At 44.7% G+C, this 27,950-nt stretch overlaps 2 protein-coding genes across 2 annotated transcripts in view; both read left to right on the forward strand.

Annotated features, from left to right (window-relative positions):
• The window catches only part of kcnj6 (potassium inwardly rectifying channel subfamily J member 6), a 41,114-nt gene extending 33,242 nt beyond the window's left edge, over positions 1-7,872 (forward strand). Inside the window, exon 3 of the mRNA XM_084105383.1 lies at positions 3,821-7,872. Coding sequence (XP_083961509.1) covers positions 3,821-4,110 — 290 coding nt within the window. The 3' untranslated portion in view covers positions 4,111-7,872. The remainder of the gene's footprint in view (positions 1-3,820) is intronic.
• Positions 7,873-8,508: 636 nt separating this feature from the next.
• LOC311076868 (uncharacterized protein) lies at positions 8,509-12,577 on the forward strand. The gene is made up of 2 exons (XM_084105384.1): positions 8,509-9,201; positions 10,295-12,577. The coding sequence occupies exons 1-2, from the start codon at positions 8,601-8,603 to the stop codon at positions 10,582-10,584; spliced, it is 891 nt and encodes a 296-aa protein (XP_083961510.1). The 5' UTR covers positions 8,509-8,600; the 3' UTR covers positions 10,585-12,577.
• Positions 12,578-27,950: the final 15,373 nt, after the last annotated feature.

Consider the following 27,950-nt stretch of genomic DNA (forward strand, 5'->3'; position numbering starts at 1 on the left):
GTGTGTGAGCGTGGTTGAGCATTAGTGAGTTGTGTGAGCATTAGTGAGTGTGTGTGAGAGTGTATGAGCATTAGTGAGCATTAGTGAGTGTGTGTGAGTATTAGTGAGCATGTGTGAGGCTGTGAGCATTAGTGAGTGTGTGTGAGCATTAGCGAGCATGTGTGAGGCTGTGAGCATTAGTGAGCATGTGTGAGGCTGTGAGCATTAGTGAGTATTTGTGAGTGTGTGTGAGCATTAGTGAGTCTGTGTGAGTGTGTTTGAGTATTAGTGAGCATGTGTGAGGCTCTGAGCATTAGTAAATATTTGTGAGTGTGTGTGAGCGTGTGTGAGCATTAGTGAGCATTAGTGAGTGTGTGTGAGCATTAGTGAGTGTGTAAGTGTGTGTGAGCATTAGTGAGTGTGTGTAAGCGTGTGTGAGCATTAGTGAGCATGTGTGAGGCTGTGAGCATTAGTGAGTGTGTGTGAGTGTGTGTGAGCGTGTGTGAGCATTAGTGAGCATTAGTGAGTGTGTGTGAGCATTAGTGAGTCTGTGTGAGTGTGTTTGAGTATTAGTGAGCATGTGTGAGGCTCTGAGCATTAGTAAATATTTGTGAGTGTGTGTGAGCGTGTGTGAGCATTAGTGAGCATTAGTGAGTGTGTGTGAGCATTAGTGAGTGTGTAAGTGTGTGTGAGCATTAGTGAGTGTGTGTAAGCGTGTGTGAGCATTAGTGAGCATGTGTGAGGCTGTGAGCATTAGTGAGTGTGTGTGAGTGTGTGTGAGAGCATTAGTGAGTGTGTGTGAGCATTAGTGAGCATGTGCTAGGCTGTGAGCATTAGTGAGTGTGTGTGAGTGTGTGTGAGCATTAGTGAGCATGTGCTAGGCTGTGAGCATTAGTGAGGATTTGTGAGTGTGTGTGAGCATGTGCTAGGCTGTGAGCATTAGTGAGTATTAGAGAGTGTGTGTGAGCATGTGTGAGTGTGTGTGAGCTTGTGTGAGCATTAGTGAGCATGTGTGAGGCTGTGAGCATTAGTGAGTATTTGTGAGTGTGTGTGAGGGTGTGCGATATTGTGCCAGCATTAGTGAACGTGTGAGTGTGTGCAAGCATTTTTGTGCAAGTCCGAGCATTAGTGGGTATTTGTGAGCATCTGAGATTGTGTGTGAGCGTTCCTGAGAGTGTCTGTGGGTCTGAGAGTGTGTGTGTGTGTGTGTGTGTGTGTCGGCGGCTGCACTAGAGCTCATAACAAGGCCGCAGTGAGGGTTTGTGAGTGTGTGTGTGTGTGTGTCTGTGTGTGTGAGTGAGTGTGTGTGTGTGTGTGTGTGTGTGTGTGTGTGTGAGAGAGAGCTCATCAAAAGGCCGCAGTGAGGATTTGTGAGTGTGTGTGTGCGTGTGCGTGTGTGTGTGTGTGCGTGTGCGTGTGTGTGTGTGTGTGTGTGCGTGTGTGTGTGTGTGTGTGAGAGAGCTCATCACAAGGCCGCAGTGAGGGTTTGTGAGTGTGTGTGTGTGTGTCTGTGTGTGTGTGTGAGTGTGTGTGTGTGTGTGTGTGTGTGTGTGTGTGTGTGTGTGTGTGTGTGTGTGTGTGTGTGAGAGAGCTCATCAAAAGGCCGCAGTGAGGATTTGTGAGTGTGTGTGTGTGTGTGTGTGTGCGTGTGTGTGTGTGTGTGTGCGTGTGTGTGTGAGCTCTGGCTGTTGTCTGCTGATAACACTGAACACACACCTGTCACACCAACGGAGGACGGAGGGATTTGGCTTAAACTTTATCTCACAGCAGAAGAATGAAACTTCTCTAGCAAACCCGCGGCTCTCGCTGACGGAGTGTGTGTGTGTTCATGATAATGCGCTGAAGAGAGTCTAATGCAGTGGAGCTCATGAAACATGTCGTGATGAAGCTCCTGCGCTGATTCTGAGACACGCGTTATATAAGTGTGTGTGTTTCCTCTACGCTGCGTGTGTGTGTTTCTGAGCGCTCACAGATGTGACACTCTTGCAGTGTTTGGGGACGGTGACCTTTGAACCCCCGCAGCCAACACTGGTTTAGCATTCTGAGCACAAAGTGTGTGTGAAGAGGCTTTCAGCATGGACACACACTGTTGTTCTGTCTGAAGCTTCACGTCATTGATTCATGCGACAGACTCTCGACACACACTCAGAGAACAACAGCTTCTGTTGGGAATCTTCTGTCAGGCGCTTCATATAGTCACGCGTGACCTTTCAACCTGATTACATAATGTGTGTCGCATCACAGCTAGTGCAAGACCAGTGTTTGTGGTTAAAAGTATATAAATGTTTATTTTGTTATAAAATGTCCGCTGGTTTGTCTAGATGAGACTCTTATTCCTCGGCTGGATTGTGTCGAGACTTTGAAGCTGCACTGAAACTCACATCTGGACCTTCGAGCCGTTGGACCCCATTGAAGACACTATATGGAGAAACATCCTGGAATGTTTTCCTCAAAAACCTTCATTTCTTCTCCACTGAAGAAAGAAAGACATGAACATCTTGGATGACGTGGAGGAGAGTAAGGCCCTGTCCCAAATGGACAGGGACTTGTGGACTTCCTCAGAGTCCACACTTTGGTGATGTCATGTAGTGCAGATCTGTAGGGCCCTTGGCGCGAGTCCACGAGTCGCATTGAGAGGTATTTTTGGGACAGACTCAATCGTCAAGCCGGAAATAATGGTCTGGTTGTTGTTGGACAGGAGAAATCACATTTTTGCGCTCCGAAGTCTTATCTGCATGTCAACTACACAGCCTAATTTTACAGTTCTGTATTTTGATATTGTGCATGCCACCTGGGCATTAGACAATAGATACATCATGCTTATTTAAATGATGTATACAGTTGTACATAATAATACATAATGTTCCATTTGAACTAAGATTACAATTTTAACACATAATGAAAATGCGCATGAGTTTCAGATTAATTTACAGGTTTCAATATTCATACTGTTTATATATGACTCAGTAAAGCCCTGACATTCGGTTTTATTTATTTAATGAATCATAATGCGATCGTATTATTCAACGCACTATTATTATGTTTGAGACATCAACCACTGCTCGATGACCATAGTGTTTGTATAAACTGTAGGTAACAACTGGTAAAATGTACATCTAGGTCATAAAAACTGTAATATTTTCTTCTCAGCATGTCAACAATTGTCCGTGAGCGAAATCTCCTCCCATCCGTTGTCTGATTGGCCTTTCGCAAGGATTCCTGGGTAGTTAAAGTGTGTGGAGCCTGCATCTATGCGGAAGACCGCTTCAAGGGTGTAAAGGGGGCGCTGCTGAGCACACTTCAGAGCGGTAAAATGCTGAATGGGACGGCCTACGGACTCGTAGACTCAGCGAGCACGCGCAATTTAAGTCCACGAGACCGAAAGTCCTCATGAAGTGCGCCATTTGGGACAGGGCCTAAATCATCAGGACATTTTAATTCTGAAGTGAACTAATCCTTTAAAGGGATAGTTCACCCAAAAATGTAAATTAGCCCATGATTTACTCTCCCTCAAGTCATCCTAGGTGTATATGACATTCTTCTTTCAGACAAACACAGAGTTACATTAAAAAAATGTCCTGGCTCTTCCAAGCTTTATAATGGCAGTGAATGGCTGTTTCTGTTTTGTAGTGCAAAAAAGTGCATCTATCCATGATAAAAGTGCATCTATCCATCATAAAAGTGCATCTGTCCATCATAAAAGTGCATTTATCCATGATAAAAGTGCATCTGTCCATCATAAAAGTGCATCTGTCCATGAATATTGGGTGAAGTATCCCTTTAAGATCCTCAGATGGTTCCTCACCTCTGTGTGTGTGTGTGTGTGTGTGTGTTTCCTCAGGAATGACGTGCCAGGCGCGCAGCTCGTACGTGGCGAGTGAGATAAAGTGGGGCTATCGCTTCACGCCGGTCCTGACGCTGGAGGACGGCTTCTACGAGGTGGACTACAACAGTTTCCACGAGATCTACGAGACCAGCACTCCCAGTTGCAGCGCGCGCGAGCTAGCGGAGATGACCGCGCGCTCCCGTCTGCCGCTCAGCTGGTCAGTCGCTAGCAAACTGAGTCAACTCGACGAGCCCAGCGAGAGGAACGGGGACCTGGCCAACATGGAGAACGAGTCGAAAGTGTAGGAGCACACGGGAATCTCTCCTCGCCTCTGAGCGCAGGACGTTTGGCTGAGGTCAGAGGTCAGAGGTCAGGAGTCAGAGGTCAGCTCAGGAACGCGCCCGAGGACATGGATCTCGCGCGGGGCGACTGCATGGTTCCCGAAACCTCTTTTTCTTAAAGATATAAGAAATGATATTTTCAGATTTGTAATTCAAAGATTAAAAACCTATATATGTATATGAATATATATAGATCTATTCTAGGGCATTTGTATTTTTTGTATATATCTGTTTTTGGTTTGAGATGTGTGGTTGTTTGATACGACACGTCTGCGACAGACTTATTTATCCACGCATGTTTGAAACGATCCCTGACTCTGATGTACAGAATATGAATATGAAGAATTGTAGGCTACAGTAGCTGAGATCTCGCGTGTGTGTGTGTGTGTGTGCTCCATTAACCTTCCATACCGTCGTCAGGCCATGATCTCTCTTTACTCTTCCTTTAATTCATAATCATAACTGGATTTGAGCTTCAAACGGACCTGAGATTCTCAGTTTCAGTCTCGGTAGAGAGTTTGAGCCCGGTAACTCTGAGTTTGAGCTCGTTAACCGGTAACCGTGAGTGTGAGCTCGGTAACCGTGAGTTTGAGCCCGGTAACCGTGAGTTTGAGCTCGGTAACCGTGAGTGTGAGCTCGGTAACCGTGAGTGTGAGCTCGGTAACCGTGAGTGTGAACTCGGTAACAGTGAGTCTGAGCTCGGTAACCATGACTGTGAGCTCGGTAACCGTGTGTGTGAGCTCGGTAACCGTGAGTTTGAGCCCGGTAACCCTGAGTGTGAGCTCGGTAACCTGTAACCGTGAGTTTGAGCCCGGTAACCGTGAGTTTGAGCTCGGTAACCGTGAGTTTGAGCTCGGTAACCGGTAACCATGAGTGTGAGCTCGGTAACCGTGTGTGTGAGCTCGGTAACCGTGTGTGTGAGCTCGGTAACCGGTAACCGTGAGTTTGAGCTCGGTAACCGTGAGTTTGAGCTCGTTAACCGGTAACAGTGAGTTTGAGCTCGGTAACCGGTAACCGTGTGTGTGAGCTCGGTAACCGTGAGTGTGAGCTCGGTAACCGGTAACCGTGTGTGTGAGCTCGGTAACCGTGAGTGTGAGCTCGGTAACCGGTAACCGTGAGTTTGAGCTCGGTAACCGTGTGTGTGAGCTCGGTAACCGTGTGTGTGAGCTCGGTAACCGGTAACCGTGAGTTTGAGCTCGGTAACCGTGAGTTTGAGCTCGTTAACCGGTAACAGTGAGTTTGAGCTCGGTAACCGGTAACCGTGTGTGTGAGCTCGGTAACCGTGTGTGTGAGCTCGGTAACCGGTAACCGTGAGTTTGAGCCCGGTAACCATGAGTGTGAGTTTGAGTTGGACACACATCATCGTTCACTCGCACACGAGACCAAAGAGCCGAACCGTTTCGTGACGACTCGTATCGGCACAGACTCCACACGATTCAGACGCAAACCTACGCATCAGTGACCGATGATCTAAGAGTGTCGACGCCAGTTTTTTTCAACTGCTTACACACATTTTCAAAACTTTACACACAAATTCAAGAATTGCACACAAAATGCCCAACGCCTCACATCTCTCACTGCATTCAGAATATCATAAACATCTCAGAAGCAAACGTTTGTCTTACGTTGCAAACACCTTCGCCATAATATTATATTTTTGGATATATCATATACACACAGTTATTCAAAACCAAACTCGACCTTTGGCCTTTTATAGGCCTATTCTAAAGCCATGATTGGTGTGTGTTCAGTAAAGCGATGAGTGTTTGCACATGTGAGGAGTGTGTGTGAGGCTCTGATGAATTACTGTGGTGTTTTGATAGGTTGTGTTTGAAAAAGGAAATCAAGATATACTTCCTGTTAGATGTTTGTGAGTTACAGAGAGAATTGTGTGTTATGGTTTGCAAAAACTGTTTTATGAAATTGAAAACTGAGTTAGCTAAAACTAAACTTTTGCAGATCTGGTGTGTGTTTCTGGTGTTTGAGTGTCAGGTTTCAGAAATTGTGTGACAAGTGAGGATTTTGTGTGTAAGCAGTTGAAAAAAACGGTAAGATCTAGATGTTCCTGTTGGATCAGGAAATTACATCAGAGAGCTGGAAGAGAACGACTGTGACCGTCGTATAATGTGGGACATTGAAACATCATCTTTCCAAACACTGTCAATAGAATAGAATAGAATCGGGCATTTATATAGCGCTTTCATATGTACTACTGTACACCCAAAGCGCTTTACAATCATGTCAGGGGATCTCTCCTCAACCACCACCAGTGTGCAGCATCCACTTGGATGATGCGACGGCAGCCACAGTACAACGGCGCCAGTGCGCTCACCACACACCGGATATAGGTGGAGAGAGGAGAGAGAGTGATAGAGCCAATTCAATGTAAGGGGATTATTAGGAGGCCAATCAAACACTGTCAATCAAACACTGCCAATCAAACACACTGTCAATCAAACACACTGTCAATCAAACACTGTCAATCAAACACACTGTCAACCAAACACTGTCAATCAAACACTGCCAATCAAACACACTGTCAATCAAACACTGTCAATCAAACACACTGTCAATCAAACACACTGAACACGAAATCTCTGTTTCCACACGTTTATTCTCTGATGATCATGTGATCACAGTGCATCGGGTTACAGAGTCTCTCAGCGTTCAGAGTCTGAAACTCAATCTCACACACTTCTGACACAACAGTCTTCTCGAAATCATAGTTATGACATCAAAAGTACAAATTATGAAATAAGGTGAAATTGAAAAAGGAATGACATTGACACAAGTTAATTATGACAAGTAAAAAAGTTGCCAGCCACCGCCAGCTTTTTAATAATTTTCACGGCCCCCAGAATATTGTGTGAATGATGTCATATTTATGAAATGAAAAGTTGACATCGACACACTAAGCCAGAATTATGACATGAAAAGTCAAAATTGACATAAAAAGTAGAAATTGACAAATTATTGAAATTGACATGAGAATCATAATTAACTCTTTCCTCTCCAGCGTTTTAAAAAAGTTGCCAGTCAATGCCAGTATTTTGGATCATATTTCATGATATGATCACAAAACTTTCACAGCCCCCAGAAAAATGTATCTGAATATATCTGAATATGCAATATATCAAAGAAAGAACAGATCCTCTATTTTTAGCTTCATGCATTCTTTTTTATTAACACCTGAATGTGTGTAAGTTTCATAAAAAAGCATCATTTTGAGCAAAATGATTATGACTTAGTGTGCAATAATTTCAAAATAATTCATATTTTTAACTTTGTCTCATAATTATGATATACAGAAGCTGATGTGGCAGAAATGGGTTGGATGAACGGCATCGGTCATGGCGAGTCCTACAGTAATTTCTCCAGTAATATACAGTAATATCTCCAGTAATATACAGTCATATTTCCAGTAAAGATCGTTTGATGAAGTGCCCTTTAAAGCCCTGCTGATGAAGCCATTGGAACACGTGTCACTCATATCACACTCCATCACTCGGGAAATATGAAATCAGGAATATGAATATGAAGGTGAAGGTTTTACTGTCTTCGGATCCTCTAAAGCTTATTTCTCAAGCCATATTACGGTACATTATAGACGGTGTTTATACAGATTTAGCGCGCATACGACAGGCGATTCATTCTGATTTTCTTGTTGATTTGGATAATTACTCTGTGTCACAAGAAGCTCATAAATAAATCATATCTAAATATTAATTTTGTTTCTTAGTTTTTTTTCTCTGTGTGAATGAGTAAACAAAGGCTTCTGTGTTTATGATTCGACTGAATCAGTGCTGGAGTTCGAACTCTCTCTGTGTGTGTGTGTGTGTGTGTGTGTGTGTCTGTATGTGTGTGTGTGTGAGTGTGTGTGTGTGTTATATATTGTTGTTTAATAAAGTTGTTTAAAACAAAAATAACTATTCATGTGAAAAAAATCCTCGGTTGCACAGATCCAGTTAAAACACATGATGCCTTTATAAGACCTAAATAATAGTCAAAGAATCCCGTTTATCACAGAATATTGTACAGTATAAATGCTGACGTGGGTTAAGTCAATATCCTGTTCATGTTTTTGGCGTTGTCCTGTTTCTGATGTGGATTCTGTGAAGGTTTTCTTTATTTAAGGAGCTTATAAAACACTTATAATGCACATGAAGGAACAATCTCTAATCACTGCATTAGGGTTGTGTTTGAATAAACTATAAATGTAGATTCATGCGGCACAATTATTTTTCTGGACCTTGAACACATTGGACTTTAGAGACAAGTCAACAAATATGCCTAACCATTTTCCAGAGGTCTGATTGGCTGTTGGAGTTGTCATCCTGGTTATATGTGAGGGAGGGCGCTGGATTTTATCTCAGTATTCTGATTATAGTGTTCAGTCTTCTGGTCGGGGGACATCTGAACTCTGTGTGAGCGAACACAGATCGGGAGGAAAAATCATGGGCCTCACATATTCACAAGAGGACTATGACAAGGGTGCACTTTGGGTTTATGAACACACTTTACATCAACCATGCCTCTTACCAGATATAGGCATAGATGAGTCTCTGCTGAAATATTCTGGTTCCGACTCTAACGCGGTGCTGCAGGCTTTAAATAAGGAGATGCTCAACACGGTGCCAGGTTACGCCCGCAGTCTTGGGTCTGCCTTTGGTCCACTGACTTCAGTCCCGAATGCTGTTGGACTTGGAGCTTTGGTGATTTCCTTGCTCATAGAGATCGCCATCAAGAGCAACACTCAGACAAGTGTTGACACATACAGCCTGTTACGACGTCTGTCTGGGGAAGAGAAAGCTTCGAGTGTCCGAGACACAATGTCAGAGTATCTGAAACGCCATGAAATCTACATGAACAATGACCGACGATTACGGGAGGAAATAAAGACACTGGAAAAGCAGCTGAGCAACCATCTCACCATCCTCAGAAACTCCCTGCTGCATGACGGACAGATGAGCAGCCGTGGGCTCAAGATCTGGGTCAACGGAGCCGCCTTCAACGTCCAGATGCTGATCCATGAGGCTCGACTGGATATTCAGGCTGGTAAACCTGCATCAGACTGTGTTCATGTAATCGAAGCTGCAATCAATGAGTATTTACGGCACCTGGATCCTTTGCTGGAGAAACACAAGACCTACAAGATCAATTCAAAAATGTTTAGAAATTTAGCTGACTGGAGCTATCCTTACAGCAAAATGCATTGTCATATGCAAAATAATTAAATTAAAAGCTGTAGCGAAAGGAATGTTGATAATATTTTTCTTCTTGACCCTTGCAGTCTACCAGAAGTTCTGACGACTTTTATGAATCTTGTTTACTCAAATTATGAACCGATTAGTGGTTTAAAGAGTTATTTTTTAAATATCAAGAACAATCTCAACTCTCAAATCCGTGACCATCCCACTAAGCAAAATGATGTCCAAAACACGTCTTTTCAACGTCTTTGTCACAAAAGTCGGATGTTGAAAAGACGTCCACTGAGGAGACAGAATGAAAGTTTTTATGACGTCTTTTTTTGATGTGTTCTGCACGTCCGATATCTAGACGTTCATCGAAGGGTTTCAAGGGTGTAAAGGGGGCGCTGCTGAGCACACTTCAGAGCGGTAAAATGCTGAATGGGACGGCCTACGGACTCGTAGACTCAGCGAGCACGCGCAATTTAAGTCCACGAGACCGAAAGTCCTCATGAAGTGCGCCATTTGGGACAGGGCCTAAATCATCAGGACATTTTAATTCTGAAGTGAACTAATCCTTTAAAGGGATAGTTCACCCAAAAATGTAAATTAGCCCATGATTTACTCTCCCTCAAGTCATCCTAGGTGTATATGACATTCTTCTTTCAGACAAACACAGAGTTACATTAAAAAAATGTCCTGGCTCTTCCAAGCTTTATAATGGCAGTGAATGGCTGTTTCTGTTTTGTAGTGCAAAAAAGTGCATCTATCCATGATAAAAGTGCATCTATCCATCATAAAAGTGCATCTGTCCATCATAAAAGTGCATTTATCCATGATAAAAGTGCATCTGTCCATCATAAAAGTGCATCTGTCCATGAATATTGGGTGAAGTATCCCTTTAAGATCCTCAGATGGTTCCTCACCTCTGTGTGTGTGTGTGTGTGTGTGTGTTTCCTCAGGAATGACGTGCCAGGCGCGCAGCTCGTACGTGGCGAGTGAGATAAAGTGGGGCTATCGCTTCACGCCGGTCCTGACGCTGGAGGACGGCTTCTACGAGGTGGACTACAACAGTTTCCACGAGATCTACGAGACCAGCACTCCCAGTTGCAGCGCGCGCGAGCTAGCGGAGATGACCGCGCGCTCCCGTCTGCCGCTCAGCTGGTCAGTCGCTAGCAAACTGAGTCAACTCGACGAGCCCAGCGAGAGGAACGGGGACCTGGCCAACATGGAGAACGAGTCGAAAGTGTAGGAGCACACGGGAATCTCTCCTCGCCTCTGAGCGCAGGACGTTTGGCTGAGGTCAGAGGTCAGAGGTCAGGAGTCAGAGGTCAGCTCAGGAACGCGCCCGAGGACATGGATCTCGCGCGGGGCGACTGCATGGTTCCCGAAACCTCTTTTTCTTAAAGATATAAGAAATGATATTTTCAGATTTGTAATTCAAAGATTAAAAACCTATATATGTATATGAATATATATAGATCTATTCTAGGGCATTTGTATTTTTTGTATATATCTGTTTTTGGTTTGAGATGTGTGGTTGTTTGATACGACACGTCTGCGACAGACTTATTTATCCACGCATGTTTGAAACGATCCCTGACTCTGATGTACAGAATATGAATATGAAGAATTGTAGGCTACAGTAGCTGAGATCTCGCGTGTGTGTGTGTGTGTGTGCTCCATTAACCTTCCATACCGTCGTCAGGCCATGATCTCTCTTTACTCTTCCTTTAATTCATAATCATAACTGGATTTGAGCTTCAAACGGACCTGAGATTCTCAGTTTCAGTCTCGGTAGAGAGTTTGAGCCCGGTAACTCTGAGTTTGAGCTCGTTAACCGGTAACCGTGAGTGTGAGCTCGGTAACCGTGAGTTTGAGCCCGGTAACCGTGAGTTTGAGCTCGGTAACCGTGAGTGTGAGCTCGGTAACCGTGAGTGTGAGCTCGGTAACCGTGAGTGTGAACTCGGTAACAGTGAGTCTGAGCTCGGTAACCATGACTGTGAGCTCGGTAACCGTGTGTGTGAGCTCGGTAACCGTGAGTTTGAGCCCGGTAACCCTGAGTGTGAGCTCGGTAACCTGTAACCGTGAGTTTGAGCCCGGTAACCGTGAGTTTGAGCTCGGTAACCGTGAGTTTGAGCTCGGTAACCGGTAACCATGAGTGTGAGCTCGGTAACCGTGTGTGTGAGCTCGGTAACCGTGTGTGTGAGCTCGGTAACCGGTAACCGTGAGTTTGAGCTCGGTAACCGTGAGTTTGAGCTCGTTAACCGGTAACAGTGAGTTTGAGCTCGGTAACCGGTAACCGTGTGTGTGAGCTCGGTAACCGTGAGTGTGAGCTCGGTAACCGGTAACCGTGTGTGTGAGCTCGGTAACCGTGAGTGTGAGCTCGGTAACCGGTAACCGTGAGTTTGAGCTCGGTAACCGTGTGTGTGAGCTCGGTAACCGTGTGTGTGAGCTCGGTAACCGGTAACCGTGAGTTTGAGCTCGGTAACCGTGAGTTTGAGCTCGTTAACCGGTAACAGTGAGTTTGAGCTCGGTAACCGGTAACCGTGTGTGTGAGCTCGGTAACCGTGTGTGTGAGCTCGGTAACCGGTAACCGTGAGTTTGAGCCCGGTAACCATGAGTGTGAGTTTGAGTTGGACACACATCATCGTTCACTCGCACACGAGACCAAAGAGCCGAACCGTTTCGTGACGACTCGTATCGGCACAGACTCCACACGATTCAGACGCAAACCTACGCATCAGTGACCGATGATCTAAGAGTGTCGACGCCAGTTTTTTTCAACTGCTTACACACATTTTCAAAACTTTACACACAAATTCAAGAATTGCACACAAAATGCCCAACGCCTCACATCTCTCACTGCATTCAGAATATCATAAACATCTCAGAAGCAAACGTTTGTCTTACGTTGCAAACACCTTCGCCATAATATTATATTTTTGGATATATCATATACACACAGTTATTCAAAACCAAACTCGACCTTTGGCCTTTTATAGGCCTATTCTAAAGCCATGATTGGTGTGTGTTCAGTAAAGCGATGAGTGTTTGCACATGTGAGGAGTGTGTGTGAGGCTCTGATGAATTACTGTGGTGTTTTGATAGGTTGTGTTTGAAAAAGGAAATCAAGATATACTTCCTGTTAGATGTTTGTGAGTTACAGAGAGAATTGTGTGTTATGGTTTGCAAAAACTGTTTTATGAAATTGAAAACTGAGTTAGCTAAAACTAAACTTTTGCAGATCTGGTGTGTGTTTCTGGTGTTTGAGTGTCAGGTTTCAGAAATTGTGTGACAAGTGAGGATTTTGTGTGTAAGCAGTTGAAAAAAACGGTAAGATCTAGATGTTCCTGTTGGATCAGGAAATTACATCAGAGAGCTGGAAGAGAACGACTGTGACCGTCGTATAATGTGGGACATTGAAACATCATCTTTCCAAACACTGTCAATAGAATAGAATAGAATCGGGCATTTATATAGCGCTTTCATATGTACTACTGTACACCCAAAGCGCTTTACAATCATGTCAGGGGATCTCTCCTCAACCACCACCAGTGTGCAGCATCCACTTGGATGATGCGACGGCAGCCACAGTACAACGGCGCCAGTGCGCTCACCACACACCGGATATAGGTGGAGAGAGGAGAGAGAGTGATAGAGCCAATTCAATGTAAGGGGATTATTAGGAGGCCAATCAAACACTGTCAATCAAACACTGCCAATCAAACACACTGTCAATCAAACACACTGTCAATCAAACACTGTCAATCAAACACACTGTCAACCAAACACTGTCAATCAAACACTGCCAATCAAACACACTGTCAATCAAACACTGTCAATCAAACACACTGTCAATCAAACACACTGAACACGAAATCTCTGTTTCCACACGTTTATTCTCTGATGATCATGTGATCACAGTGCATCGGGTTACAGAGTCTCTCAGCGTTCAGAGTCTGAAACTCAATCTCACACACTTCTGACACAACAGTCTTCTCGAAATCATAGTTATGACATCAAAAGTACAAATTATGAAATAAGGTGAAATTGAAAAAGGAATGACATTGACACAAGTTAATTATGACAAGTAAAAAAGTTGCCAGCCACCGCCAGCTTTTTAATAATTTTCACGGCCCCCAGAATATTGTGTGAATGATGTCATATTTATGAAATGAAAAGTTGACATCGACACACTAAGCCAGAATTATGACATGAAAAGTCAAAATTGACATAAAAAGTAGAAATTGACAAATTATTGAAATTGACATGAGAATCATAATTAACTCTTTCCTCTCCAGCGTTTTAAAAAAGTTGCCAGTCAATGCCAGTATTTTGGATCATATTTCATGATATGATCACAAAACTTTCACAGCCCCCAGAAAAATGTATCTGAATATATCTGAATATGCAATATATCAAAGAAAGAACAGATCCTCTATTTTTAGCTTCATGCATTCTTTTTTATTAACACCTGAATGTGTGTAAGTTTCATAAAAAAGCATCATTTTGAGCAAAATGATTATGACTTAGTGTGCAATAATTTCAAAATAATTCATATTTTTAACTTTGTCTCATAATTATGATATACAGAAGCTGATGTGGCAGAAATGGGTTGGATGAACGGCATCGGTCATGGCGAGTCCTACAGTAATTTCTCCAGTAATATACAGTAATATCTCCAGTAATATACAGTCATATTTCCAGTAAAGATCGTTTGATGAAGTGCCCTTTAAAGCCCTGCTGATGAAGCCATTGGAACACGTGTCACTCATATCACACTCCATCACTCGGGAAATATGAAATCAGGAATATGAATATGAAGGTGAAGGTTTTACTGTCTTCGGATCCTCTAAAGCTTATTTCTCAAGCCATATTACGGTACATTATAGACGGTGTTTATACAGATTTAGCGCGCATACGACAGGCGATTCATTCTGATTTTCTTGTTGATTTGGATAATTACTCTGTGTCACAAGAAGCTCATAAATAAATCATATCTAAATATTAATTTTGTTTCTTAGTTTTTTTTCTCTGTGTGAATGAGTAAACAAAGGCTTCTGTGTTTATGATTCGACTGAATCAGTGCTGGAGTTCGAACTCTCTCTGTGTGTGTGTGTGTGTGTGTGTGTGTGTCTGTATGTGTGTGTGTGTGAGTGTGTGTGTGTGTTATATATTGTTGTTTAATAAAGTTGTTTAAAACAAAAATAACTATTCATGTGAAAAAAATCCTCGGTTGCACAGATCCAGTTAAAACACATGATGCCTTTATAAGACCTAAATAATAGTCAAAGAATCCCGTTTATCACAGAATATTGTACAGTATAAATGCTGACGTGGGTTAAGTCAATATCCTGTTCATGTTTTTGGCGTTGTCCTGTTTCTGATGTGGATTCTGTGAAGGTTTTCTTTATTTAAGGAGCTTATAAAACACTTATAATGCACATGAAGGAACAATCTCTAATCACTGCATTAGGGTTGTGTTTGAATAAACTATAAATGTAGATTCATGCGGCACAATTATTTTTCTGGACCTTGAACACATTGGACTTTAGAGACAAGTCAACAAATATGCCTAACCATTTTCCAGAGGTCTGATTGGCTGTTGGAGTTGTCATCCTGGTTATATGTGAGGGAGGGCGCTGGATTTTATCTCAGTATTCTGATTATAGTGTTCAGTCTTCTGGTCGGGGGACATCTGAACTCTGTGTGAGCGAACACAGATCGGGAGGAAAAATCATGGGCCTCACATATTCACAAGAGGACTATGACAAGGGTGCACTTTGGGTTTATGAACACACTTTACATCAACCATGCCTCTTACCAGATATAGGCATAGATGAGTCTCTGCTGAAATATTCTGGTTCCGACTCTAACGCGGTGCTGCAGGCTTTAAATAAGGAGATGCTCAACACGGTGCCAGGTTACGCCCGCAGTCTTGGGTCTGCCTTTGGTCCACTGACTTCAGTCCCGAATGCTGTTGGACTTGGAGCTTTGGTGATTTCCTTGCTCATAGAGATCGCCATCAAGAGCAACACTCAGACAAGTGTTGACACATACAGCCTGTTACGACGTCTGTCTGGGGAAGAGAAAGCTTCGAGTGTCCGAGACACAATGTCAGAGTATCTGAAACGCCATGAAATCTACATGAACAATGACCGACGATTACGGGAGGAAATAAAGACACTGGAAAAGCAGCTGAGCAACCATCTCACCATCCTCAGAAACTCCCTGCTGCATGACGGACAGATGAGCAGCCGTGGGCTCAAGATCTGGGTCAACGGAGCCGCCTTCAACGTCCAGATGCTGATCCATGAGGCTCGACTGGATATTCAGGCTGGTAAACCTGCATCAGACTGTGTTCATGTAATCGAAGCTGCAATCAATGAGTATTTACGGCACCTGGATCCTTTGCTGGAGAAACACAAGACCTACAAGATCAATTCAAAAATGTTTAGAAATTTAGCTGACTGGAGCTATCCTTACAGCAAAATGCATTGTCATATGCAAAATAATTAAATTAAAAGCTGTAGCGAAAGGAATGTTGATAATATTTTTCTTCTTGACCCTTGCAGTCTACCAGAAGTTCTGACGACTTTTATGAATCTTGTTTACTCAAATTATGAACCGATTAGTGGTTTAAAGAGTTATTTTTTAAATATCAAGAACAATCTCAACTCTCAAATCCGTGACCATCCCACTAAGCAAAATGATGTCCAAAACACGTCTTTTCAACGTCTTTGTCACAAAAGTCGGATGTTGAAAAGACGTCCACTGAGGAGACAGAATGAAAGTTTTTATGACGTCTTTTTTTGATGTGTTCTGCACGTCCGATATCTAGACGTTCATCGAACCTTCGTACAAGGTTAAAACTAGTTCAGATGTGGCCATTGTGGACATATTTTCAGCATCATTTATGGTCTCATTTAGACATAATTACTTTGACTATTGCTGTCAGATGATCTTAGTGAGAATTAACAGAGGTTTAGATGTTGATATTTGTTTAATTTGAAGTTTCACCATTGTGGTGATCAGTGTTTGCTTTAGTTGGGCTCTTGGTCCCCTTTCTTTTTACTTTAACTTTTATTTGGCTGCTGTAACAGTGTGTTTGTGTAATACAATTGTTGTGGCAGAGAAAGCCTAGAAAAAGTATGAGGTGTTATCAGCTCAATGTTGATGATGACATAATCATCACAAAATGGGCATCTAATATTGTGTTTAAAGTGTTTAAAATTTGGCAGTAATAACCACCAATCTTGTGGAACTGCATTATTGGTGCCAAAAGCATTAAAATGATCACTTATTTGAAGGTGTATAAAAAGCATGTGCACATGATGTTTTGAGCAAATGTATCATATAGTCACACACAGACATCAAGATATGCATATGATTCACAACAATGGTGACAATTTAAAACAAAAAAAAAGCTTCATGCTGCAATGCATGATGGGTAGCTTTCATAGTACAAAACTCATCCTTAATTCCCAAGCTTTTTTGTTTTGATTGTCACCATTGTTGTGATTCATATCCAAAATCTTGATGTAACATCATGTGCACGTGCTTTTTATACACCTTCAAATAAGTGATCATTTTAATGCTTTAGGCACCAATATTGCAGTCCCACAAGGTTGGTGGTTATGAATGCCGAAGCATCTGACAACATTAGATGCTTGTTTTGTGAAGATTTCATGATCATCAATAAGCTGAAAACAGCTGATCTTACTTATTATTGTCTTGCTCTGCCACAACAATTGTGTTTTACAAACACACAGTTAAAGCAGTCAAATAAAAGTTAAAGTAAAAGTAACGGGGACCAAGAGCCCAACTAAAGCAAACACTGATCACCACAATGGTGACACTTCAAACTAAACAAATATCAACATCTAAACCTCTGTTAATTCTCACTAAGATCATCTGACAGCAATAGTCAAAGTAATTATGTCTAAATGAGACCATAAATGATGCTGAAAATATGTCCACAATGGCCACATCTGAACTAGTTTTAACCTTGTACGAAGGTTCGATGAACGTCTAGATATCGGACGTGCAGAACACGTCAAAAAAAGACGTCATAAAAACTTTCATTCTGGCTCCTCAGTGGACGTCTTTTCAACATCCGACTTTTGTGACAAAGACATTGAAAAGACGTGTTTTGGACATAATTTTGCTTAGTGGGATGGTTCATTCACTGTGCCGTCAGCTGCAGGTTAGTTTAGATATTTGGTGTTGATAAGGGATCGCTCAGATGCTGGAGCGTGCGCTCTTATGTAGAGGTGTACTCTTCGATGCACCGGGCCTGGGTTTGACCCCCGACCTTTGGCCCTTTGCTGCATGTCATCTCCCCCCTCTCTCCCCTTTCATGTCTTCAGCTGTCCTGTCAATAAAGGCCTAAAAATGGGCAAAAATAATCTTTAAAAAACAATAATAATAATCTTTTAATTTAACATATAGTAACTTTAAGTAAAAAAAAAAAAAAGTGTTGATAAAACTTCCATTGTAATATTTTAACGTATTTACTCTCATCTTGTGATCTACCTGTATATTTGATCTGTGTTTTGTCATGATGCTCTCCTGACACACCTGCATGTTACACGTTTAAGACATAAAATGACATAAATGACATAAAGATGTCTCCTACTTCACTGTAAAGTTTGTTCTTAATGTTTGCTTTTGTGATGTTCTCTTTAACAATAAAGGATCATGTGTGTTATTGTTCCACGTGTCTGTGTATTTTAACTTAAAGTGTTGTGTAAAGCTCCACCCACTGGCCCAACAACGGAATCCAAGTGGTATGGTCGAAGGAATGTATGTCTTTTCGGGCGTTCTCTGGAAAAATCACTTTAATTTATTAAACAGTTGATCTCGAATTTTAATTCTGACTCCATGAAGAATTTAATCTGACTCCAAATTTGAGTGACTCTCTGTTTATACAATTTTTCTATCTTATTTTTTTCAATTCAATTCAATTCAATTCAATTTCAATCATTTATTGTCATTGTCATTCAAAAGAGAACAGCAACGAAATTGTGTTTGGAGCATACAACAACAGTACATGGTATGTTATAAAATGCACAAACACCAGTGCAGATCCCCTTCAAATAATAAATACCCCCTGTGTAAACATGGCACATCAAAAGTATATGGTTGTTAAGGCACAAAACCAGTGACATTCACTCTTGGTATCAGCAAAGAGGCTTTTACAAAACAACTTAAAAGGCATCCAAAACAGAGAGTATGGTCAGAGTTGGATATAGATGTAGTTAACGCAGCAATGCAAAGTCCAGTACACAGATATTGCAAAGTGGGGTATGGTTTACTGTCCATGGGAGGGGGGAGGAGAGGGGGAAAGGGCATCATTAAGCAGCCTCACTGCGTAAGGGTACAGGCTGTTAGCCTGTCTGGCTTTACTGGCACCAATGGACCTGTACCTTCTCCCTGAGGGCAGCAGGTGGAACAGGTGATGGGCCGGGTGATGCCGGTCCCGCAGGATGTTGTGCACTCTCTTCAGACAGCGGGTGTCATAGATGGTACTGATCTCTGGGAGAGTGGTCCCAATGATTTTACCCGCTGTTTTTACCACCCGTTGGAGTGCCTGCTGATGGGCCTTAGTGCAGCTGGAGTACCACACTAAGAAACCATATGTCAAAACACTGCTGATGGCACAGTTGTAAAAGTTGACCATCAGCTGTTTTGGGATCCTGGCGCTCCTCAGTTGCCTCACGTAGTAGAGGCGTTGCAGGGCCTTCCCTATCACTGAGGTGATGGTAGTTCCCCAGGACAGGTCCTCGGTCACAGAAACTCCCAAGAATTTAAAATGTGACACCCTCTCTACCACCTCGTTGCCAATAGAGAGAGGAGAGTGATTGGGTCTGCTTTTACAGAAGTCCACAATGATCTCCTTGGTCTTTTTGATGTTCAAAGACAAGTTATTGTTGACACACCATGACGCTAGATGTTGCACTTCAGTCCAGTAATCCGCCTCATTGTTGTTGTTGATGAGTCCGAGCACTGTTGTGTCGTCGGCAAATTTAACAATGAGATTGGAACAAAGAGAAGCAGAGCAGTCATGTGTGAATAGAGTGTAGAGCAAGAGGCTAAGCACACACCCTTGGGGGGCCCCGGTGTTGACTGAAAGGGTGGAGGACATGTGCTTGCCTACTCTAACACTCTGTGTTCGATTTGTCAAGAAATCCACAATCCAATTGCACAGCGATTTGTTAAAGCCAAGATGGTGCAGTTTGGCTCAGAGTTTAAACGGCCGGATTGTGTTAAAGGCCGAGCTAAAGTCGACAAAGAGGAGTCTTGCGTAGGTGTTCTTGTGCTCAAGATGTTCCAATAGCGTGTGGAGCACAATGGCGATGGCGTCCTCAGTCGACCGGTTCTGTCTGTATGCAAATTGGTGTGAGTCAAGTGATGGTGGTATTGTGCCTTTAATGTGAGTGATGACCAGCCTCTCAAGGCACTTGGCAGGAATGGAGGTGAGTGCCACCGGTCTATAGTCATTTAGACAAGTGGCATTTGACTGCTTGGGGACTGGGACTATTGTGGCTGCCTTAAAGCAGGCAGGGACCCATGAAGTGGACAGCGATGTACTGTAGATGGCGGTAAAAACGTCATTTAGCTCCGCAGCACAGTCTCTCAGCACTCGGCCCAGCACGCCGTCCGGTCTGGCTGCTTTCCTGGTGTTAATGCCGCAGAGGACCCGTCTTACCTCATCAGTGGAGGGGAGGGGGGGCAGCACAGGGTCTGTGTTGTCCCTGTCATAGCGGGCGTAAAAGAGGTTGAAATCCTCAGCCAAGGTGGAATCAGCTGAGGGAGATGTTGATTTGCTCTTATATTCCGTGATAGCCCTGATGCCCTCCCATACCTGCCTGGGGTTTGCAGAGTTATTAAAACAGGCTTCAATACGCCTCCGGTGTTGTTGTTTGGCAGTATTGATTCCTTTCCTTAATGCAGCCCTGGCTCTGCTGTATACATCAGGGTCCCTAGAACCCAGCGCTCTGTCACTAGCTCGGATCAGTTGTTCAACTCTGTGTGTCATCCAAGGTTTCCTGTTGAGATACACACGGAAATGTTTCCAAGACGTAACATTGTCCGCACAGAAGTTGATGTAACTCAGGACAGTGGTGGTATATTCATCCAGTGATTCACGAGTGTCCGTGCCCTGCCCCTTGAAAACATCCCAGTCTGTGTGGTGGAAACAGTCTTGAAGCATAGGGATGGCGTCCTCTGGCCACATTCTCGCGGTTTTGGTTGTAGTCCCAGCGCTCTTGATCTTAGGTGTATACCGTGGGTGTAGCAGCAAGGAGAGATGGTCTGACAGACCCAGGTGGGGGTAGGTCTGGGCCCTGTATGCTTCTGCTACATTAGTATACACCTGGTCCAGCGTTTTATCTCCCCTAGTAGCACATTTCACATTGCGATGGAATTTGTGAAGAACAGTTTTTAAGTCAGCATGGTTAAAATCCCCAGCGGCAACAAAAACACTGTCCGGGTGTGCTACTAGGCTGTTGTTAATGTTGTTGTGTACCTGTGCAAGCGCTAGCTTAGCATTAGCGTCCGGTGGAATGTAAAACAGCTGATCTTCAGATTAGTTGTGATTTTAATTTAGACCATAGATTATTCTGGGCATTTCATAATTTTAAATATTTGCTGAGTGAAGCAAATCTAGCAGCCTCTTGCACATTTTACCAGCATTTGGCTAGATGGTGCTAATTTTGAACCCTGTTTACTTTGCCTTAGAGCGCTTTGAATAGTCTGTGTGCTTAAAAGGTGCTTAATAAAAGGGAAAACAGAATCCCAGCTCAGGTGTAACCAATGGCTAACTGATCTTCTCCATGGCAACATAATATTTTGTGTGCGAGCATCCAGAAAGCGTACCTCCTATAGGGAGATTCTGAGGCTACTGATCCGACTTCCTCCAGCCCGAGGTTCTCCGAACATAGGCCTCAAGGGCTCGGACTGGGCTTAAAAGATATAGCTTCGCTTGCTCATCGGACACATGCGGTGGAGGATGAAATGCCTGAAGAATTACAGACCGTGCCACATTTGTTGGCACCTTAGGCACATAGCCGGGTCTAGGGTGGAGAATGACTCTTGCTCTGCCAGGAGCGAACTCAAGGCAAGAGAGAGCAACGGATAGCGCCTGCAGATCGCCGACTCTTTTCAGGGAAGTAATAGCGAGCAGGAAAGCTACTTTTAAAGATAGAAATTTCTCACACACTGTGTCCAATGGTTCGAAGGGTGCCAGGGATAACCCCTCAAGAACCACAGCCAGGTCCCACGTGGGGACCCTGGACTGGACGACAGGCCTCATCCTCCTTGCTCCACGAAGGAAACGTATTATGTGGGTAAGTGGGTGTCTCCCCAGGGTGCCCACCCCTAAAGGCGTGTGGAACACAGTTGAATACATTCCATTTTAATGCATACAGTTTCCTCGTGGAGGGGGCTCTAGAGTTTAGGATGGTCTCAACAACCTCAGTTGAGAGACCAGCATTTATGAGTTGGTCCCCCTCAGGGGCCAGACCCACAGTTTCCATAGCTCCGGCCGAGGGTGAAATATTGTGCCCTCGGCCTGAGAAAGAAGGTCCCTCCTGATCGGGATTTGCCACGGAGGGCCTGCTAGAAGAGTTATGATGTCCGAAAACCATACTCGGGCCGGCCAGTATGGGGCTACTAGGAGCAAGCTGATCCCGTACCGCCGGACCCTCTCTAGAACCCCTGGGAGCAGAGTGATCGGGGGAAATGCGTACAGACGTCGCCTCGGCCACGCCTGCACCATGGCATCCAGTCCTAAGGGAGCTGGATGAGTGAGGGAGAACCAGAGCGGGCACTGGGTGTTCTCGTGAGAGGCGAACAGATCCACTTCCGCTTGGCCGAACTTCCTCCATATTAACTCCAGCGTCTTGGGGTGGAGTCTCCATTCCCCGGGCCTTAGCCCCTGCCTCGACAGGATGTCTGCTCCCACATTTTCGTCCCCAGGGATAAACATGGCTCTGACTGAAAGAAGTTTGCCCTGGGACCACAGAAGAACCTGATGTGCCAGTCTGCATAGAGGGTGGGATCTCAGGCCCCCCTGTTGGTTTATATATGAGACCACCGACGTATTGTCTGTTCGTACTAGAACATGATGGTCTCTGAGGTTCGGAAGGAAATGTCTGAATGCCAGAAATACAGCCAGCATCTCTAGGCAATTGATGTGCCAAAAGAGAGATGGTGGTCCTTCCACGAACCCCTGGTATAGCGGCCTTCCATGACCGCTCCCCAGCCTGTGAGGAATGCATCCATGGTCACTATTTTTCTCTGACACGGTGCTCCCAAAATGGGGCCTTGGGACAGGAACCATGGTTTCGTCCACATCGTCAAAGAACGAAGGCATCTGCGCGTTACTTTGATCGTGCGAAATGGGTTCCCCCTCGGGGAAAACCCTCTGGTCCTGAGCCACCACTGCAGGGCTCTCATATACAGTAGGCCAAAAGGTATCACGTTGGACGCTGCTGCTAGAAGACCCAGAACTCTTTAAAAATGTTTTTGGGTTTCGGTGACCTGAAGCAGTTGACTGGCAGGAGCTAACCGAAAAAAAAAATTCTGCAGGCCTCGTGAGAGGGCGCGAAATCAGCAGGGCCGCAGTATTTTTGGGCGGACTCTGCGATTCGCGTTCGCTGGAAACCGATGCATCCCAAGGGGCATTTAGTGGCGGGAGGCAAACATCGATTTCCTGAGGGCTCCACGAAGGAGCGAGGTGTTGGTGCTCGATCGCGGGGGGGGACCGCCCTTAGAGGCCTGCGCATCGCGTCAGGACCTCTTTGCCGAAGCCTTCCTCGCCTGAATGACAGTCCTCAGATCTGCCTTCGGCTTGGAAGACTTCGGCTGAGAGTGTTGCTTCTGGCTCCAGGCCTTTTGCGTGGGAGCACGAGAGGCAACACTCTCCTTCTGCTGCTGCAGGTATAAGGAGCTGGCGGCTGCCTCGTGGGACTGCCCCCTGGCAGCAGACCCACGAGACCTAGGACGACGGCGGGGGATAAGATGTATGAGAGCTGCTGACTGTCGTTTCTCCTCCTGAAACCTCTCGACGACGGTGTTGACGGCATCACCGAAGAGGCCGGAGGGCGAAATCGGGGCATCGAGGAGGAAGGCCCTGTCCTTGTCCCCGATGCCCGACAAGTTCAGCCACAGATGTCTCTCCGTAGCTACCAAAGCTGCCAAGGAGCTGCCAAGGAGCGGCCAATGGCGCGGTAGCCTGGAGAGACAAGTCGACCGCTCGACGCATTTCTTTAAAGGGATACTTCAGGATTTAGCATTAAGCTTTGTATTAGTAGAAAACCTGTAGTATTTTCGAATTACCATGCTTTCTTCCCTCATATCCCCCTGAGACGAGAGATTTATGTATTTTTTGTCTGAAAAAAATCCTCCGATGACGCAAAAATCATCATTTTGCGTCATCGGAGGATTTTTTGGCCAGAGGCTAGAAACTACAGCAGGAGTAGGAGCAAGTTCCGCATGTTTTCAACCTGCCCATAGAGGGTGAGATCTCACTCACTCACTCTCACTGAATGTACAAACAGTGTCAGTCATATCTTTTATTTGGAAGCTAAGCTAACGGGTTCTTATTCTGTGGAGAAAGCTGAGTAGTAGGGGTTACCATACATCCTCTTTTTCCCAGACATGTCCGGCCATCGAGATCGTCCAAAATGTCTGGGATTCAGCTTTTGCTTTCTGCAGTCGCCATTCATTGTTTACATGCTCACCTTTTGTTTCAGTCTAACTGTCAGGGCCAGCAGCCCAATCCCTTGCAAAAGTTAGTTACTCGTGCCGTAGAACGTTGTATCAGGGCAAAAAAAAAGCTCCACTGGACTCCAATGTCAAAGGATAACAAAAATGACCGTTTATTCAGGTCCCACAGTGAAATCTTCTTACAGGAGTAATAAAATAAATGTTTCTTAAACCAAAACTAATGCTGTCTGATATTTCTAAGACAATGTAACGTCCATAGGCTACGGTAAGAAAACTATATCGCTCAGGTCCTAGTTCACAGCTGGCTCCGAGCGTCCAAAGTCAGTTTATGACGCTTCAACGGTATTGCGGGAAACCCAGCACAATTCTCTTAAAGGGGCGGTAGCCCTAAATTCAACCTAAACCCTGAGCTAAACAGAAAATGGTTTTCATTGTTTCCAAATCACAAAAACAGCATTTATAATTCAAATTATATCAATGATTGTTTTCTGTAAACCTCCTTAACATTACTAAGAAACATAACTGAGAAATAATAATATTTTTTACTTTTAATTAACTTTTAATAAAGTTATGTTCGACTACTATACGCAAAAAGCTATCAATGTAGTAATATAACCCTTATAAATCAAATATAAGGTTATTCCATATCCCAAATAATATGTACAGTGTTTTGGCTCCTATATTCCGGCCCCTAATTTTTCTTATTTCAGAAACAATTACCTTACAAAACAACAAGGAGCCAACAAACTTAAACTAATAACTAATAACTGTCGAGTGTCTCTGTAGCTGTCTTCAGCACCGCCTCATGCAGCTTCTTGGAGAAGACAGACCTTGGTAATGGGTCTATCTAATGTGGTTGTCTTCGTCTTGATGCGGACCCGGCGCACGAGCCCGTGTGCGTCTGGAACCACCTCGATGATCTTGCCAAGGACCCAGGAGTCATCAAGATCCTCCAACCAGCTGTTCCATTCTTTAGCGAGGTGCTCTGGAATGTCATCGTCCCATCCCAGCTTGAGTCGGCAGAGCTCCTGGAGGATTAGCTTTGCTGTCAAGACCACCGGTGCTAGAATACCCAGCGGGTCGTAGATAGAGCCAACTACGGAGAGAATGCCTCTTCTTGTGGGTGGCCTCTCTTGGATGATGATCCTAAATTTGAAGCTGTCGCTCTCAATACACCATCGGACCCCCAATGCTCGTTCGACAGGTAGCATATCCAAGTCAAGATTGAGGTCTCTTAGTTCTTCAGCTCTCTCCTCCACAGGGATTGCAGACAGCACGGCTCTGCTGTTGCTCACCCACTTCGTAAGGCGGAATCCTCCTGAATGAAGGATGGCCCTCAAGTCCCTGTACATAGATACTGCTTCGTCTTCAGAGCAGACAGACTTGAGGCAGTCATCAACATAGAAGTTGCGTAGTACTGTGTCAACACTTGCAGCATTGTACTGACCTCTGCTGTCGTGTGCACACTTCTGTAGGGCAAACGTGGCACAACTCGGAGATGAGGTGGCACCGAATATGTGCACCCTCATTCGGTACTCTGCGATGTCTTGTCTGATGTCACCAGAGGGCCACCAGAGAAACCGCAGAAGGTCAGCATCTTCAGCCGGCACCCGTACCTGGTGGAACATGGCTTCCACATCTGCCATGACAGCCACAACCTCTTGCCGAAACCTTGTGATGACACCAAGCAGAGTACTCGTCAGATCTGGCCCCTGTAGGAGCTGATCATTCAATGTGGTGCCTTGGAAGGACGCCCCACAATCGAACACCACTCGGATCTTCAGCTTTTTAGCATGATATACGCCATGATGTGGCAAGTACCACACCTTTCCATCGCTACGGCTGATCTCTTCATTGGGAACCTTGACAGCGTAATCCTTCACGATCCAGTCTTCCACAAACGCAGAGTATTCAGCATGGAACTGAGGATTCTTTGTGAACTTCTTCTTTAAGTTGAGAGCTTGCTGTTCAGCTACTTTCCTGTTGTTCGGCATCTTGAAAACTGTGTTCCTCAGTGGTAAACCGATGCTGTAGTGACCCTCTATAAGTTTTGCTGACTGCGAGACCATTTCCAGAAACTGGATGTCTTCCCTTGACATCTCTACACGGTCGTTTTGACACTCTGGAAAGTCGATCTTGAACTGTTGATGGTTCCACTGCTCATCTAGCGTAGCCACTGATATGCGATTGGAAGTGACCTGTATGAGTCCACTAGTCGTGTCATGGCTGTTGACTCCACGGAGAGGACCATTGACAATCCAGCCCAGTCGTGTTTTTACCGCGTATGGCCCATCTTCCACGCTGGGTACCACCTGCCACGGCTCCATGGCCTTGGGTACGTCAGTCCCGATGAGAAGATCTACCTCTGCCTGAATCTTTGGGATCTTCACTTGACTGAGATGAGGCCACTTGTTTACTTCCTCCTGCAGAGGGATGTTCTGTTCACGTGCCGGGATCACCCTCTGAGAATAGATGTTGGGCAGCTCCAGGAAGCTGTTGCCATCCATGCCGCTGACTTCCAGACCAGACACCACTTGGCTGCTCACCAGCCGCTCGCCTCCCATGGTCTTCAGCAGAATACTTGTTTTCCTCCCTGTGACATTGAGTGAGGCCATTAACTTCTCTGTGCAGAAGGTGACATTGCTGCCTGGGTCGAGGAACGCATAAGTAGTCACAATCTTATTACCTTTCTTGGCCTTGACATGTACTGGAACGATTGCCAGAACACTATTAACATTGCCGGCCCCAGTAGCTTTGCAGGTCCTCATCTCTGCATTGATGCATCCACTTGCTACTGAACTGGATTCTCCATCTGCTCGTTCCACCTTGTGCTTTGTGTTTTTGGACGTGTCAGTCAATAGCTCCTTCTGCCTTGCTTCATCAGTAGCATCCTTATTCTTCTTATGGAGAACTGTCGGGTGAGTAAGCTGGCACACCTGGCAGGCCATCTTCTCATCGCAGGCCTTGCTCATGTGTCCTTGTTTCAGGCAACTGAAGCATAGTCCTTTACTCTTAAGAAAGTCGATCTTCTCCTTGTGAAGAGACCTTTTCATCCTTTTGCAGTGTTCCAAGGTGTGCTGTTCTCCTTGGCAGAAGAGACAAGGGGTCGAGAAAGCACACAGTGATTCTCCCTTGGGCTTTAATTTTGTCTCTGCCGGATTCTTGACTGCTATGGCTGCAGTAGTGAAGCTTCTCTGAGCACCACTCGTTCTGGCTGATTTCTCAGTCTTGTGAGCCCTTACATGGCTCTTGTTTCCATCCGTAATGTCGCCGAAGAGTGGGTGGAGGGCTTCTTCCGCTTGCTGAATCACAAAGCCGACAAGGTCCCTGAACTTAGCGCTGCGTTGCTCCTTCTCTAGGAGAGCACATGCTTTGCTTCTCCACCTCTCCCTCTGCTTGTATGGAAGCTTGGCAGCGATAGCTCGCATATTGGACACACTGTCAAGCTCTTGCATGTACTCTACATCCGACATTGCGTTGAGGCATCCTGTGAGGTAAAGGCCAAAGGAGTGAAGTGCTTCTCCGTCATCTGACTTGATTGTCGGCCAGGCCAGTGCTTTGTCGATGTACGCCATTGAAATCTTATATCCATTACCAAAGTGCTCCTTTAAGAGCCTCTTGGCTTCACGATAGCCAGTTTGCGGTTCCATGTGAAAACAACTTCGTATAAGCTCTCTCGGCTGCCCGTCCGTGTACTGCTCCATGTAGTACAGCCGGTCCCTGTCACTATCCGTCTTATCCTCTACTCCATGTTCAAAGGCCCTGAAGAATAGCCTGTATTCCATAGGGTTCCCCTTGAATATTGGAATCTTCTGAGGTGGCAGGGTAGCGAGGTTCTGTTGTTTCATTAGGAAGTCAATAATGGATAATGGCGAAGATTCT

Source organism: Abramis brama (genome assembly GCF_963993115.1).
Source record: "Abramis brama genome assembly, chromosome: 25".
Taxonomy (NCBI): Eukaryota; Metazoa; Chordata; class Actinopteri; order Cypriniformes; family Leuciscidae; genus Abramis; species Abramis brama.

Excerpts from the sequence above, each read along its gene's own strand:
- LOC311076868 (XM_084105384.1), top strand. The coding sequence starts at position 8,601 with ATGGGCCTCACATATTCACAAGAGGACTATGACAAGGGTGCACTTTGG. Across the intron at positions 9,202-10,294 it reads TCGACTGGATATTCAGGCTG|GAATGACGTGCCAGGCGCGC; the intron begins GTAAACCTGCAT and ends GTGTTTCCTCAG.